This window comes from Anomaloglossus baeobatrachus, chromosome 2, assembly GCF_048569485.1.
Source record: "Anomaloglossus baeobatrachus isolate aAnoBae1 chromosome 2, aAnoBae1.hap1, whole genome shotgun sequence".
NCBI lineage: Eukaryota > Metazoa > Chordata > Amphibia > Anura > Aromobatidae > Anomaloglossus > Anomaloglossus baeobatrachus.
In genome coordinates, this window is record NC_134354.1 from 680,302,279 (window position 1) to 680,319,228 (window position 16,950).

The 16,950-nt window shown below is 45.6% G+C and overlaps 1 protein-coding gene across 5 annotated transcripts in view; it reads right to left on the minus strand.

Annotated features, from left to right (window-relative positions):
* Nucleotides 1-16,950, minus strand: part of PDE1B (phosphodiesterase 1B) — a 556,943-nt gene that overhangs the window by 77,722 nt on the left and 462,271 nt on the right. For all 5 annotated transcript variants that reach the window (XM_075337166.1, XM_075337165.1, XM_075337170.1 and 2 more), the window contains 4 exons: nucleotides 15,244-15,426; nucleotides 14,008-14,074; nucleotides 6,736-6,852; nucleotides 2,197-2,337 (listed from right to left, as the gene is read on the minus strand). In XM_075337166.1, the coding sequence (XP_075193281.1) occupies nucleotides 2,197-2,337; nucleotides 6,736-6,852; nucleotides 14,008-14,074; nucleotides 15,244-15,426 (508 nt within the window). The remainder of the gene's footprint in view (nucleotides 1-2,196; nucleotides 2,338-6,735; nucleotides 6,853-14,007; nucleotides 14,075-15,243; nucleotides 15,427-16,950) is intronic.

Here is a 16,950-nt window from a genome sequence, read left to right on the forward strand (position 1 = left end):
CGCTCTGGCCGGCGACCCGCCTCCTTATTAAGGGGGCGGGTCGTGCGGCATCATAACGACGTCACATGGCAGGCGGCTAATAGAAGCGGAGGGGCGGAGATGAGCGGGACGTAAACATCCCGCCCACCTCCTTCCTTCCGCATTGCGGCCGGGACGCAGGTAGGAGATGTTCCTCGCTCCTGCGGCTTCATACACAGCGATGTGTGCTGCCGCAGGAACGAGGAACAACATCGTAACATCGGTCATTCCCAATTCATGGAATTGACCGATGCTACACCGATGATACGATTACGACGCTTTTGCGCTCGTTAATCGTATCAAAAATGGTTTACACACTACGATATCGCCTGTGACGCCGGATGTGCGTCACTTTCAATTTGACCCCACCAACATTCGCACCTGCAATGTCGTAGTGTGCAAAGTGCCCCTTAATCGCTGAGCCTCTCTGATGTTGCATTGGCAAAGTTGCCTCATAAAGCATCAGAGACCGCAATAATAGCCCAAACTGTAAACTATTCAGAAGCACACCACCACTGGCAAACAGGAAGCCAGAAGGCTACACTACCCACTTTTCTTCATAAATCAACAATACAAGTGAAAATAAGAGTCCTTGTAAAATATCTCATGAGGAAAGAATAACTTTTTGCTATAGTTATGTCTTCAGTGAGAGATCACATTATCCCTGCTGCCTATAATAGTCTATGTAATGAGGCGGGGGAGAAGCTCCAGAGGGAGATGTAGAGCAAACAAAAAGAAGCTGCAGCTTCTAGTGAGTAGGACCTGCAGGAGGGGGAAATCCCTACATAAAAGGCTCTTTTTCATCTGCAATTAAATAAGCACTGCGATACTCGCCCAGTAAAGTGGCGTGAGTGTCATGTGTATGGTGTACATTTTTTTTCTCACCTAGCATCCGTATGACATGTGAGTTTCATAGGAGTGCAATGTGAGTGCGATGCAAGTCTGTAGATTTTTAACACCAAGGATCCGTGTGACATGCGTATGCCATCTATATGACATGTGTATGCCATCTGTATGACATACGTATGCCATCCATACTGCGATTTTTTTTCTCGCTCCCATAGGCTTGCATGGGGGTGCGAGAGCTGAGACTGGGTCCAAAACGCAGCATGCTGCGATTGTACTGAGAGAACGATTCTTTTGGAGAAAAAAACAGGACAAATGAAACTGCCTCATTGATTAACACTGCTGCGAGTGCAATCAGATTGTTTCTCAGATCGCACTCGCACCAGAAAATCACAGATGGACAAGAGCCCAAAGTGGGATAATTGCCACTCAGCTTTCCAAAGACTCTAAAGGCCCAGTCACACACAACGACTTACCAGCGATCCCGACAACGATATGACCTGATAAGGATTGCTGGTAAGTCGCTGGGAGACCGCAGGTGAGATGTCACACAGTCAGATCTTCCCAACGACGCAGTAACGATACAGGGCGCAGTAGCGACCTGTATAACAATCTCGGTGGTCATTGAGACCCTGTCACACAGCGTCACACACAGCGATGCATCCTGCCCAGCAGGACATCGCCTTTGAAGAAAATGGTCCGGACTATTCTGCAACGACTAGCGATCTCACAGCAGGGGCCTGATCGCTGGTAGGTGTCACACATAACGAGATCGCTAACGGGATCGCTACTGCGTCACAGAAACCGTGACTCAGCAACGATCTCGTTAGCGATCTCGTTGTGTGTGACGTGACCTTAAGTGATGTATATTCTACATTTGTACAGAAAATAAATCTACATATTATTTCTCACTGATATAACATTAAGGGGCTGGATGCATGAAGCAACCTCTTTTTTTTTTGTTATTTTTTTACTTACTATAGGCCTCATTCAAATATCTATTTTATATATAGCAAGTGGATCTTTAGTACCCGGCCGTGGCCACTGTAGAGATGATGGAGCTGTTGTGTTCTGGTATCACTTCCATTTGGTGCCGGTAACAGCTGGGGACGGTTTGTTTGGTAATTGGGGATATATCATCAAGTTTTCATGTCAATAATTTCACAATAATGATAGCTTTTTATTGTATTCCTACTTGTTGATATATTCTATGGTCAGTGCATTTGGTATATAATGACCTTCTACATAAATCACTGCAGATTGTGTAAGTGCCATGCACACACCTATAATGAAAAAAAAAAAAAATTATATATACATATATTTTGCACTCACCACCATGCCTGTCCTTAACAGAAAACAGTGGACGGTTTGTGTCACATCTGCTGCATGGATCTGGTTATGATAAGGATTTTTATACTTCCCATAGCCGCTTTCCAAGGAATCCAGAAAACTCATAAGAAACGCAACAGGAATCTGTGTTAACAAAGCACAAACATGTAGAAAGTGGCTTCCTCCAAACAGTATATATTAATGGCTTATATTTAATACAGAAATTAATGTCAAATTTGTCTCAAAAGCTTTGGATCATTTCTATGTACCATTGAGAGTTACGAATAAAATGATCACTAAAATTTTAGTATAACTCTAAGGTTTATATAGGAGCAATCCTGACATATCCTATATACCACAGAGAGTAAAGGCTACTTTACACACTGCGATATCGGTACCGATATCGCCAGCGTGCATACCCGCCCCCATCGGTTGTGCGACACGGGCAAATCGCTGCCCGTGTTGCACAACATTGCCCGGACCTGTCACACGGACTTACATTCCCTGCGACGTCGCTGTGACTGGCGTACCACCTCCTTTCTAAGGGGGCGGTTCGTTCAGCGTCACAGCGACGTCACAGCAGTGTCACTGAACCGCCGCCCAATAGAAGCGGAGGGGCGGAGATGAGCGGGACGAACATCCCGCCCACCTCCTTCCTTCCGCATAGCGGCCGGGAGGCAGGTAAGGAGAGCTTCCTCGTTCCTGCGGTGTCACACGGAGCGATGTGTGCTGCCGCAGGAACAACTTTGTTACTGCTGCAGTAATGATATTAGAGAATGGACCCCCATGTCACCGATGAGCGATTTTGCACATTTTTGCGACGATGCAAAATCGCTCATAGGTGTCACACGCAACGGCATCGCTAAAGCGACCTGATGTGCGTCACAAATTCCGTGACCCCCAACGAGTTCGCTTGAGCGATGTCGTAGTGTGTAAAGCCCGCTTTAGGCTATGTGCCCATGGGACAATGTATCCGCGGATATATCTGCAGGTACGGCCACAGGTGTCCCGCAGCAGCTCCCCGGAATCCGCAGCAATCCATTGCTGCGGGACTCCAGCAAAATATCTGTGATAAACCTGCAGACATTCATGCGACTTACCTGCGGAAGTCCTGGCCTCTACCTCCATAGTGGAGGGCCGGGAATTCTGCAAGTATTTCCAAAGGAATAATTGACATGCAGTCACGTGCGGCTGCGGGATGCGGGACATCTGCAGCATATTCCGCAGCCGCACATACCGCAGCATAGACACAGTCACTCCCCATGTCCCATCGGATAACATGGGGAGTGTCTGTACTTGCTAAAACCTGTGGATTTATCTAGAAAATCCAGATAAATCCGCAGGTTTTCTGCAGCAAAATCCGCGAGTACAGAGTCCCGTGGGCACATAGCCTAATACATTAGTGATTACTGCATTTTCTTTTATAATGAACCATTCAGAGGATCATTTTAGTGATCCCTACATTTTCTATATACCACTAAGAATTAGATATGAACAAGCCCTATATTTTCTACATGCCACTGACAATTACTGTACACATGTATTATTTTCGATAACCCCTAAGGTTTCATACAACAAATTATAAATTAGCAGATAACACTTATTTTTATGCAATAAAGTACAATCTCACATCTACGGACCTGATGACTAAGTTGTGGCACTTTTATTAACAGGCAATGACTTCTGCTTTCTTAGAAAACAGTATTTGGAGAGGTGGAGAGGTAATAGTGATGAATTCAGTCATCAGCATTTTTATTTAAGCAGTACTGTGTTGCTGAGATGCCAATATGCACAGCTATGGCCATAAGTGTTGGCCCCCTTGAAATTGTTCCAGAAAATGAAGTATTTCTCCCAGAAAATTATTGTAATTAGACATGTTTTGTCATACTCCTTTATTTCCTTTTTGTGTATTGGAACAACACAAAAAAATTGTGGAAAAAATGGTGAATTGGACATAATTTAACACAAAACTTCAAAAATGGACAGGAAAAAAATGATGGTACCTTTCCAAAAGTGTAGATAAACAACTTAGTTTCAAGCATGTGATGTTTGTTCAAACTCAACTGTGGCAAGTAACAGGTGTGGGCAAAATGAAAATCACACCTGAAACCAGATAAAAAGGGGACAAGTTGACTCAATCTTTGCATTGTGTGCCTGTGTGTGCCATACTAAACATGGAGAGCAGAAACAGGAGAAGAGAACTGTCGGAGGACTTGGGAACCAACATTTTTGAAAAATATCAACAATCTCTAAGTTGCAAGTCCAACTCCAGACATCTTGAGGTTACTTTGTCCATGGTGCGCAACATAATCAAGAAGTTTTCAACCCTGGAAGTGAGCAGTAGAGAAAAACTGAGGAATGGTTGCAACACAAGAAAATCTGGATGGTGCAAAATCAACCCCAATCAAATTCCAAATAAATTCAAACTGTCCTGCAGTCTCAGGGTCCATCAGTGTCAGTGTGAATTACCTGTCAACATTTGAATTAAAAGAAATGCTTTCACAGGAGACACTAGGAGGACCCCACTGCTTATACAGAGACAAAAAAGCTGGGCTACGGTTTGCCAAAATCTACATGAGCAAGCCAAAATCCTTATGGGTATGTGTCTTCTGGACAGATGAGACCAAGATAGAGCTTCATGCTAAAGAACATTATTCTACTGTTTATCAAAACGGAGTGAGGTCTACAAAGAAAAGAATACAGTACCTACAGTCAAATATCATGGAAGTTTAAAGAAGTTTTGGCATTGTTTTTCTCTCTCTCCTTGGGTGCCTTGACTGTGTGCAATCCATTACATACACTATGGCACTCAAACGTTTTTTTAGAATAAATTAATTTTTATTTATGCTTGTGCATTAGGCCAACATCACATTTCGGTCTGTTTGACCTTGTTCACAGCCATAAAAGCACTTGGAGCAGCATGTATCAGCAGTACAGAACCACTTGTGGCATTGTTTACGAGCATTGCTGTAAAATTCTCTTGGACATAATCATAAGTAGATATATCCAAAATGGACTTAATATAAATTTTACTTGTAAAGTCCCATCTGATTTATTTTTATCTTCTAAGTTTCATATGCATTCCATACAGTCTTCCATATAACTACCTGTAAAGCTGGATCCCTGCATACCTTGCCTTCCTGCAGGGACTCACTGCCGCGGTCAGGTCCTTACATTCTCCCCGATGTATCTGCCTCTCCTTCACGTGGGCTTCTCCTCCCCCACTTCCCGGAGTCTTTGACTCAAGGAACGCTCCTCAGGAGTGTGCGCGCATGCCACTGGCCCTCTCTTGAAGAGCCAGTGCGCAACTCCTAGAATGTGCCTCCCAGTCTATTGCGGAGAGGCACTGGGTATTTAGGGCAAGCTCCCACTAGGGGAGTTGCCTGATCAACACCTTATTTTAGCTAGTCAGTGTCCAGAACTACAGCTAGTTAGTTCTCAGATCCCCTTGTCTGTCCTGTCCGTTCAGTCCCGTTAGTTCCCTGCCTATCGGTCCTATCCTATCGGTGACAGTGTCCTTGCCTGTCCGTCCCTCCAGTCTCAGCTATCCTGGTGGCCCTTGCCACACCAGAAACTGTGCCTGTCGATCCTGGTCATGCCTCCAGCCTCAGCTAACCCAGTGGCTCCTGCCACACCAGAGACTGTGCCTGTCCATCCCGGTGGTGCCTTCAGCCTCAGCTAACCCGCTGATTGTGACCTGAAGAAGGATTAAGAACTTCACGAAACGCGTTGTTAAATAAAATCACCATTAATTTTCCTGGAGTTTCCTTCCATTCATGGCAGCATGGCATTAACCCTTCTCCATTATTGCAAATCTATCTACACGTGGGGCTGCATTAGCTGTGTTATACGCCAGTACAGTGGTTGTGACTGTCACAACCCACCAAGGTAAGCCTCTGTCTGTGCATTTATTCTCATTCATCACCCAGGTAAGATATTATTTGCGCTTCTCTGTCTTCTAACTTTTCTTACAGATATAACACAGTTTACAGAGTACCATTACCACAGCATTATGGTTCAACAACACCTTTGTGCCTATAGTTTCAAATTCTGGTAAAGTCAATGTAGAAAATAATGAAATTTTAAAGACTTTTCCCACTTATATTCCTAATATTTTATCTGTATGGTTTCATATTGTATTAGTTTATTAAAATGTTAAAAGTTAAGCATTAAATATGCAAATTTCCACTTCAGAGATGAAGAGAACTTGGACTCTATCACCACCTACTTGAAGCAGCAATCATAAAAGTTGGATCGATATTGACTTTTAGGATTGCTACTTCCAAGAAGTGACACTAAAAGTCAAGCATTGTCTTATAATTGCAATTTAAATCTATTTTTTTTTTTGCAAATAAAAAGAATGTTCTATTAGGACAAAAACTAATTTTTGGAAAATCCTTTCAAGTTAAAAGTTATCTGATAAAAAGCTGAAGCTTGAAAATCCCTAATCACACCAGGGACAACCAGGCTGGGAAAATCACAAATCTGCCCATTAAGTCATTTGTCAATAATTATGAGAGTTGGAAATACTAATTATTTTACCTTAAAGCGACTGTTTAGGTTGTGTCTGGTCAGAAGTTCAAACACAATGGTCTTCAAAGCATGGTCTTCACTCACTCTGTTCAACACGAACACATCGAAGTCCCAGAGATCCAAATGCTGATAAATGAAAACAAACAGGAATTAGGGAGTCCCCAGAGGAAGCGGTGTACTGTATTTCACCTGATGGATTAGTAGATCTTGTGCAGGCCAAGGTTTTCCCAGTGTGCCCTGTCTAGTAGTCGGATGTAGGAAATATGAACTCTCTCAAAATGAGAAGTAGTGAACATATTACAAGTAGAAGCCCAGCCAAGCAGTATTTCACCTATACAAATAAGGTTACATTTAGAAGAACCTACCAGCAGGACCAGCCAATCATCTAATATGTATGGTCGACTCTCAACTCTTCCCCTTACTGTTTTCTTACTCCTCTCTCCCCATTGAAAACACACGCAAACTCAGCCAAGCAGCATTGATGTGTATGTAAGACCTCGGTGAGACAATGAAGATCTCCGTCATGGTCATCTCCCTGTTTTTGGAGACTAGTTGCAGCGACTGCAGCTTCTCATCTCCATCTGGTTATCCATATTTAAACTTCATCCACATTTAAACGTGGTTTTGTTTCCTTTGGTGCCTATACAATTAATGTCAGTTTTACTGCTGGCAGTTTCTAGCTGAGTGCTTCAGCTGCAGTTGCTCTGTAGTTATGCCCTTCGGGTTTAAAAAGAGGTGTTACCCAACAATCTCTGCTGAAGATACAAATTCATTTCTATACTGGCCCCCTTGGTGGAAGGAGCTGTTGGAGCATTCCAAGAAGCCGACCTTTATCCTTTTGACTCATGGTATTTTCTCTATTTGTTTCCCTTCCCTTGTGTTTCTGTATTGTAGTGGCGAGTCTAGTGAAATCGTCGGCCTACTCACTAGGCAGGGTAAGTTTAGGGCCAGCTGGGAGCCCAAGGTATTCTGCTTGCCGAAAGGTTGAAAGAAACTGTATAGGGACGCTAGGGAGCTCAGGAGTCAGCTTGAGGGGAGTTCAGGAGGTGCCCTCTCACCCCTCTCCCTAGCAGCAGGGACCCCCGTTGTACTTTGTCCCTGGTGTTCTCCCCAGTTTGTAGTGTTGTTTTAGTTGTTTATTCGTTATGCATCAGACTTTGGTCAGTCTGAACGCGCTTGCCACGCCCGTAGCATGACAACCTCAGGCTGTTTGGCCAAACACCACCTAAGTTGTATGGACACTATTAGGATATGATCAAGCTACACCTTTTTCTGTTTAAAAGAATGGACCTTTTCATTTCTATGTAAAAACGACTTGCTGATCATATGTTCAGGATTTTAGGCTTCTTTTAAATGCTTCATGCTTTCAAAAGATGCCAAGCATTTAAAGTAAATGACACGTCCATTCTTCAGGCGTTTTTCCGCTTTGATGATACTCAATACTTTACATAGAAATCAATGGGAATGATAAAGAAAAACTTCGGAAGATACTACGGTGGTTTATTGCGCTTTTTATAAGCATTTCTGAGGCAAAACGCTAATGTACCGCCCTGGGGCTCGGCCGGCTGCCAAGTCGCTCGGATCCATGCTCGTCGGTGGGTGGCTCGAGCTCCTCCCGGACTCGGGGGTCACATTGCTCTGAAGGGATGCTGGCGCTATGTGAGGGGTGGTGTTCGGTGGGGAGGTTCACGGCCGGGGCCGCGGTTGTTTGGGGGGTTAAGTTCGTGATGCCACCCACGGATTGTTGTGAGTGAGTGGGCACCACCTCTGCCATTGACTAGGCTCCCGGGGACGGTGTTGTGCAGCTTGGTGTTGATCCCCTCCGTGGTCAGGGGTTGGTGGCCCCGGGGGCCCAATTGGGCGAGAGGTGCGGGTGGGATGGTGCGGTGCGATGCGCTGCCCGAGGGCACTGTTGTACTCACTATTATAAATACACCGGAGTCTCTGGTAAACCAAAAGGATGGTGGTCGATGCCCGCAGCCGGCTGCGCTTTGCCCCTTACTCAGGTTGGTGGTTTCCGCCTTTCTCCTGCACCTCTGTAGTAGAATGCTGACTTCCTTCGCTTCAGCGACGGGAGTCCGCTCCCCGGCTAGTTGATGTCGGGGGAGCCCGTTTGCCCGCAGACGCTGGCCCGTGGGATCTCTATGCCTGGGCGGTGACTTTCTATCCCCCTCGTTGGGCTGTTGCCTTCAATCGGGACTTGTGTGGGAAAGAACCTAAGGTCCAGAACCCAATCACTGAATTCGACTCGGTCCAGTGGCTTCTGGGCCTCGTACTGGGTCTGAGTACCCCTCTTGGTGCTCCGGTTTCCGTTCAGTTCCTCGGTTCGATACCGGCAGGCCACTACCCTGTCTCGGTCCCCGACGGTTCCACCGGCTTTCTTCCCGACTTCTGCAGGCGGCCACAACCGTCTGCCTCCTGGCCACAGGGTATCCGGGCTCCTATCCAGATCCCTGACAGACTTTACTCCGCTCTACTCCACTTCACCTCCTCTCCTTGTCACTTCCCTAACGTGTCTCTCTGTATTTTCCCGCCTCAGGCTATCCGAAGTCCTCGGTGGGCGTGGCCAAACACCTGGCTCCGCCCCGGGTGTGAACGTCAAGACCTGAGAGGGGTGACTCAGGGTTTTTAGGTTGGCTGCTGGTACCTTTTTAGGGGCTGGTGTTTGTGCAGGGGGCCTACCTGTGACTACCTGGTAGTCCAGGGCGTCACACTAATATTTTCTTTATTGCATAAATGGATATCAAACAGCGTCTAGAAATGCTCAGAAACACCAGTGGGAAAAAAGGCTAAATAACTGCACAGCAACAAAAAAATGCTGAAAAAAGACATTTCTGTTTTACAAAACTCCAAAGAAAAGGACAGTTTCCTGAAGCTTCTTCTGCTTGAAAAACACATGTTTTTGACTGATGGAAAAAGATACAGTGTGAACACACCCCAAAGATATTTGTACATGCAATTTTTTGAAACAGTCAAACATTATACGTTTTTCAAGCAGAAACAACTTACAAAAATTATTCTAGAGTTTTTGGAGGAGTTTTTCTTTTTCTAAAGGGTGTCCTGGGTCTGTTTCTAAGAGTTTTTTTTCTCCTTGAAGCGGTTTTGTTTGAACAGTTCCTAATTTGTAGAGGATTAGATCCGTTTTACACAAGTAACCTGCACTTTCTTTTTCTCCTAGACCACTTTCATAAGTATTTCAGGAAAAAAGAAAAGCTTAAAAGTCTTGTCCAATAAACAGCAAAGTAGATTTCCCATGTAAATTAATTAGAAGACTTTTCCAAGAGTTTTTGAAACAGTTTTAGAAGAGGATAGGGTATGTGTATATGGCGTCCTTATCAGGCGAATTCTGTCTGAAACCCGACTAAAAAAGTTCTAAACAAAACATAAAATAAAAAATAAAAATGAAGATATGTATTGCACTGTCAAGACAACTTTCTGTACATATGTTCAGTCTTCTGTAACTTCTTTTAACTTCTCCAAGCTTTAAAATCTGTGAAGCGGCTAAAAGAAGACATCTTACCATTCTGTTTGCTTGGAAATCCACCACTGTATTATATATAACACTTTAAAAAAAAAAAAAAAAAAAGAGACTCCGGTGCAAAAAATGACTATAAAGAGGACTAAAAAAGTTGTTTCAAGAAAAAAAAAAATAGTGACTGTAGCACTGAGCTATTATCATGCAGATTGCAATGATCACTAAAGATGCATCAGATCCAACACATTAAAAAAGAAAATGGCTTAAAAAGAAGCTGTCACATAAAGTGATCCCCGGTGGCAACCTACAGATCACAGCGTCAGCATATTAACTTTTATTATGTTGTCATGTAGCTTCTCCAGCCTGTGTTCTTTGGCTCCACAATGAGTGTTGTGGCCAATATCGCCATTTATTCTTAGCCTTACTGAGTATAATTACCGTATTTTTCGCTTTATAAGACGCACTTTTGTTCCCCCAAATTTTGGGGGAAAGTAGGGGGTGTGTCTTATATTCCGAATATACGGATTATATACCCGCTCTGGGGTGGTGCTGGAGGCTGAGGGAGGCTGGTAGAGGCTTGTGAGCTGGTGAAGGCTGCAGTGGGAGATATCCTGCTCCCGCTCATATAATATGCACTGCCGCTGTCTATCACCGTGGTGCTGACGGGCTGGGGGAGCGGCGCATATTATATGTGCCTGTGCTCCCCTTTGATGGCACATGCCCCCCCTGTGTTAGATATGGCCTCCATGCTGCTGCCCATAGTAAAATAAAACACTCTTTACTTACCTCCTCCAGCGTGTCTCCCCGGTCTCCCTCCTGCTGCTGTGATCAGGCACGCAGAGATGTCACTCTGCTGTGCCGATCACATGACCGTCACCGAGAACCAGGAAGTGCAGGAGGCCGGAGCTCAACCGCACGGAGGGAGACAGTGCTGGAGAAGGTAAGGAAAGAGTTTATTTTACTAAAAGCAGCAGCATGGGGGTGATATCTAACACAGGGTGATGTGTGCCATCCACAGGGGGCCGTGTGCCATCCACAGGGGGCCGTGTGCCAGCCACAGGGGCCGTGTGCCAGCCACAGGGGCCGTGTGCCAGCCACAGAGGCCGTGTGCCAGCCACAGGGGGCCGTGTGCCAGCCACAGGGGGTCATGTGCCAGCCACAGGGGGCCATGGGCAGCAATAGGGGCCGTGTGCCAGCCACAGGGGGCCATGTGCCAGCCACAGGGGGCCATGTGCCAGCCATAGAAGACCATGGGCAGCAATAGGGGCTGTGTGCCAGCCACAGGGGGCCACGGGCAGCAATAGGGGGGGTGTGCCAGCCACAGGGGGCCGTGTGCCAGCCACAGGGGGCCGTGTGCCAGCCATAGGAGCCATCTGCCAGCCATAGAGGACGTGTGCCAGCCATAGGGGATGTGTGCCAGCAATAGGGGACATGTGGCATCACTGGGGGCCATGTGCCAGCCACAGGGGGCCGTGTGACAGCCATAGGGGCCGTATTCCAGCCATAGAGGACGTGTGCCAGCCATAGAAGACGTGTGCCAGCCATAGGGGACGTGTGCCAGCAATAGGGGACATGTGGCATCACTGGGAGCTGTGTGCCATTCACAGGGGGCCGTGTGCCAGCCATAGGGGCTGTGTGTCAGCCATAAAGGTCGTGTGCCAGCCATAGGGGACGTGTGCCAGCAATAGGGGACATGTGGCAACACTGGGGGACGTGTGCCAGCACAATGGGGCTATATTCAATATAAGGTGGCCATATCCAGATTAAGGGGGCTAATTTTAGGATGGGGAGCTATGAGGGACATATACCCTATATGATTTGTTAGACGGACACTTGCATTATAAGACGGACCCCATTTATTAAAAAAAAAAATCTCTATTCCTTCTCCAAATTTGGGAGTGCGTCTTATAATCAGGTGCGTCTTATAAAGCGAAAAATACGGTATTTCCAAAAATTTCTTGGTGAGTATCTCATATTCAAAAATTCAGTCCGGCAACCCTTCCTTCTCACTAAATATTCTTATAAAGGCAGGTGAGAGAATCAGGCCAATTATGCAAATTACACTTTGATCAAATTCTGATCAGAGTGTCAGCATAGTGTGTTCTGGCTCTCCCAGATGAGGGCAGGTGCAAACGGCCATATTTTCGGTTCAAGTGTGATCCGACAGAACAAAGGATCGCACTTGGAACAATATTGACCTATGAGGCCCTTAACATGTCAGATTTTTTATTCGGACAATGTTTGTCTCAGGAAAAAATTGCTGCTTGTCTGAGTTTTATTTGATATTTGAAATCACATTTGACCACACAAGCCAATGGAAATCATCGAACTGCACTTGGATGATATCTGAGTGCAGTCCGATTTCCACAAACTCAGGCAATGGAGAAGATAGAGACATTTTGTACTCATTCTTCTCCTGACAGTGTCCTCCGATTCTCTCATCCAAGAGAGCCATGAACTCACCAAGGTTTAAGAAAAATAGTATAAATTTTATTAAATATTAATCAAGACGAATAGCTACAAGACAATACAATAAAAAGTGCTTAGTGCAAGACTCAAAATAGTAGCTTAAGTGCCAAAGTATTAAAGTACATATGGAGAGTGAGGTAACCACACCAGATTGTATACCAAGGCATTATTAATACAGCAGGGATAACATAGTTCCCATAAACATAGAACACAGGTGTAGAATCATCAAATACACTCACCCATAACAACCAAGTGGACTACTGGCACCAGCAACCCATACGTGTGTTTCACGTGGGCTTCCTCAGTGGTCTCAAGGAAGCCCATGCGAAATGCGCGTAGGGGTTGCTGGTGCCAGTAGTCCACTTGGTTATTATGTGTGAGTGTATTTGATTCTACACCTGTGTTCTATGTTTATGGGAACTATGTTATCCCTGCTGGATTAATAATGCCTGTGTATACAATCTGGTGTGGTTACCTCACTCTCCATATGTACTTTAATACTCTGGCACTTTAGCTATTATTTTGAGTCCTGCACTATGCACTTTTTATTGCATTGTTTTGTATCTATTCGTCTTGATTAATGTTTAATAAAATTTATACTATTTTTCTTAAACCTTGGTGATATTCAGTAGGCGCACATCTAGTTTCTGTACACTTCATGTCCAGTCTGCCAATATTCACAATGGCTGTACACATTCATATCTATTTATTAACAGTAAAATATCTTTTAGGGATATTAGTCAAATGTTAGTAACGATTAACAAGAGATGACAGGCTCTACGTTTTCCATTCTTACATTTTACAAAGACTTTCTATCTTTTATTCCACTATTTCTATGACGCTTTATTTCCTATCCAGATATAATTAAGTTCCAAATTCCACTGTTCCTCTAGAGAAGTGCATTGTGGGAACTCTGATCAAAGCTTTATAGTTTGGGCTAAGCTGGGAGGTCACCCGAAAGTCTGCAGAGTAGAGATAAGTCACATTCAGATTCGAAGAAGGAACCAGCAGAGATTGTACTTTCCCTTTAGATATAAATGGAAAAGAATATACCGTAAGTCTGAATCAGACTTGGACACCCGTACACGACGGTATTGGATATTTTACTGATAGAATAAATTACCACATTAGACGCGTTTCGGAGCCTCCCACGTTCCTTTCCTAATAGTAACTCACTATTGTATATTATTTTGCATATAATAAAATTATATCCAGGTTTTCGGTGCCAGTATAATTTTTACTTTTAATATAATTTATTCTTTTTATACTCTGTTGGATGTCAGAGTAAGACTACAGCACTGAAATTTTAATTTTTTATACAACAGTATATACTTTACCTTTAAGCTGTTAACCACAGCTGCGGAATAATTTGGACCAACAGCTGTATAAGTTCTTCGAAACATTCTGTCCAAAGAAAAAAATAAAGTGTTGTCAATATGTTCACATGGATAAGGATGTTAACCCTATATTTACTAAAGGGATGTAAAAAGAAAGACAATTAGATAGCAGTATGTGTAGAACAACAAAGTAATACACAATAACAGCCAACCGGGGCTCTACAACTGACCTCTGTTGTCAGTTTTGACTGAACTCTTAAGGTACCGTCACACTTAGCGACGCTCCAGCGATCCCACCAGCGACCTGACCTGGCAGGGATCGCTGGAGCGTTGCTACATGGTCGCTGGTGAGCTGTCAATCAGGCAGATCTCCACAGCGATCAGAGATCAGCCACCAGCCACCAGCGACCCGTGTAACGACGCTGTGCTTGGTAACCATAGTACACATCGGGTTACTAAGCAAAGCGCTTTGCTTATAGTTATCCGATGTGTACCTTGGCTACGTGTGCAGGGAGCAGGGAGCCGGCTTCTAGAAGCTGCGGACGCTGGTAACCATGGTCAATATCGGGTAACCAAGCAAAGCGCTTTGCTTGGTTACCCGATGTGTACCTTGGTTACCAGCGTCCGCAGAAGTCGGCTCCCTGCACATTCAGATCGTTGCTCTCTCGCTGTCAAACACAGCGATGTGTGCTTCACAGCGGGAGAGCAACGACCAAAAAATGGTCCAGGACATTCAGCAACGACCGGCGACCTCACAGCAGGGGCCAGGTCGTTGGTGGATGTCACACACAGCGACATCGCTAGCAAGATCACTGTTGCGTCACACAAAACGCGACTCAGCAGCGATGTCGCAAACGATGTCGCTTAGTGAGACGTGGCCTTTAGGCTAGGTTCACAAACAGCAGATTTCAGTTTTGTGCGAATAAGGTGAGAAAGAAGCGCCGCATTAGTAGCCGTTCATTGGCTCCAGGACTTGCGGAACATAACATAATCACGCGAGCCCCGGGAAACCGGCGCTGACACAGCCAGAATGGCACATATTCTCTCTAGATATACAATATACATTAGAGATGTATATATACACATACACACACACATATATGTATACACATGTGTAGTTATATTTTATTGAGTTTTGCAATCATTTTCTATTTCTAGTGTTTATTTTCTGAATGGCATGTACTGGGAATAAATACATTTGGCAGTAATATTGCTGTAGTTGCAGGAGCATGATACCTTTCTACGAAAATCCCCGCTTGCACCGCATGTACAATGCTACGGAATCTGGGCTTTTCCTCTGACCGCCGGCCAGTTGCTCGTGTCTGCTGTGTGAACGTAGAAGCCAACCAGTCTCTGACCTCAGAGGGAACACAATCTGAGCGGATTTCCTGCAGTTCATCTTCTGTATCTAGAATTTGCCTGGAAATGAAGAAAAGAACAGTCAGTACTATGAAGACAACAACAAAGTACATGGAAAGACTTGTTTTCTTTTGTTTTAATCGCCTCTTTCATACGTCCTTCTTAATTACAACAGTATCAGCTGCTAAGAGGCAGCAATTGTTAAAGGGATTTTCCACTTTTAAAAAAGTGATCCCTAAACGATTTCTGCATTGCAAAATAACAAAGGCGGATGGTAGTCACACTCCTAGGCCCCTTGTGTTGAAGTGGCATGAGCCGCCATGCCCAGCAATTGGCTGCAGTGGTGAAGTGTGCAGTTGACATGCCATCACCCCTGCGGCTAAAACACAGAGATGGGAGTAGCAATGGACCTGGGGAGGGTGAATATTATCTTTATTTGTTTTTTTTACTACTATCTGATTGTTTGGGGACCAATTTTCTAAAAGTGGAAAAGTTCTTTAGCAGCTTGTAACTTTGCTGCTGTAACTGCTGTTTACCTGAAAGATTGTGTGCTCATTGTCCCCACCCTGAAGAGCATGCCATGATGCAGTTAAACAGCAGTTTTACCTACTATACCACGCAGCCAGTAACAATCAATTTATAAACATCACCGCCATGATGTCCAAACTACACTGTGACCAGTCGTGGCCACCTAGCTGCTGCTCCGTTGTGCCTTACCCATATGTACCGCCCCCATGCCAGCAGCCACCGCTGCTCGGATCCGGACCTCCTAAGGGGGTGGCTCGAGGGTCTCCGGACCCGGCGGTCTCGTGGGCATGCCGAATAAATGGGGGGGACGTAGATGTACAGGCTAGGCCGTATCCTGTTCGTGACGCCAAGTTTTCGGGATGTGACACCCCCGTGCCAGCAGCCGCCGCTGCTCGGATCCGGACCTCCTAAGGGGGTGGCTTGAGGGTCTCCGAACCAGGGGGGTCTGGTGGGCATGCTGAATAAATGGGGGGACGTAGATGTACAGGCTAGGCCGTATCCTGTTCGTGACGCCAAGTTTTCGGGATGTGCAGCCCCCGTGCCAGCAGCCGCCGCTGCTCGGATCCGGACCTCCTAAGGGGGTGGCTCGAGGGTCTCCGGACCCAGGGGTCTCGCGGGCACGCCGAATAAATGGGGGGACGTAGATGTACGGGCTAGGCCGTATTAAGTTTGTGACGCCACCCACGGTGTGTGGTGAGGTGGGACACCACCACTGCTGTTATGGGGCACCCGGGGGAGATATTGTGGCAGCTGGATGTTAACCCCTCCGTGGGTAGGGGTGGTTGCCCCGGGACCCGGTGTCTTTGTGCAGGGTATAGCGACACCAGGGAAACGTTTTGGTTACTCATAGTAAATTAACCACACGAGTCTTTGGTAAACTAAGGTGCTGGTGGCCGGCCGCTGCGGCTGCATTCAGGTCCCCACCCGGGCTGGTGATCTCTGTCCTTTTCCTCTGCACTGACTTTGTGTATGGTGGACTGCCTGGTCTGGAACTCAGGAGTCCGCTCCTGGCTGGATGTGGCCTAAGGAGCTGTGCCCGCAGACGCTGGCCCGTGG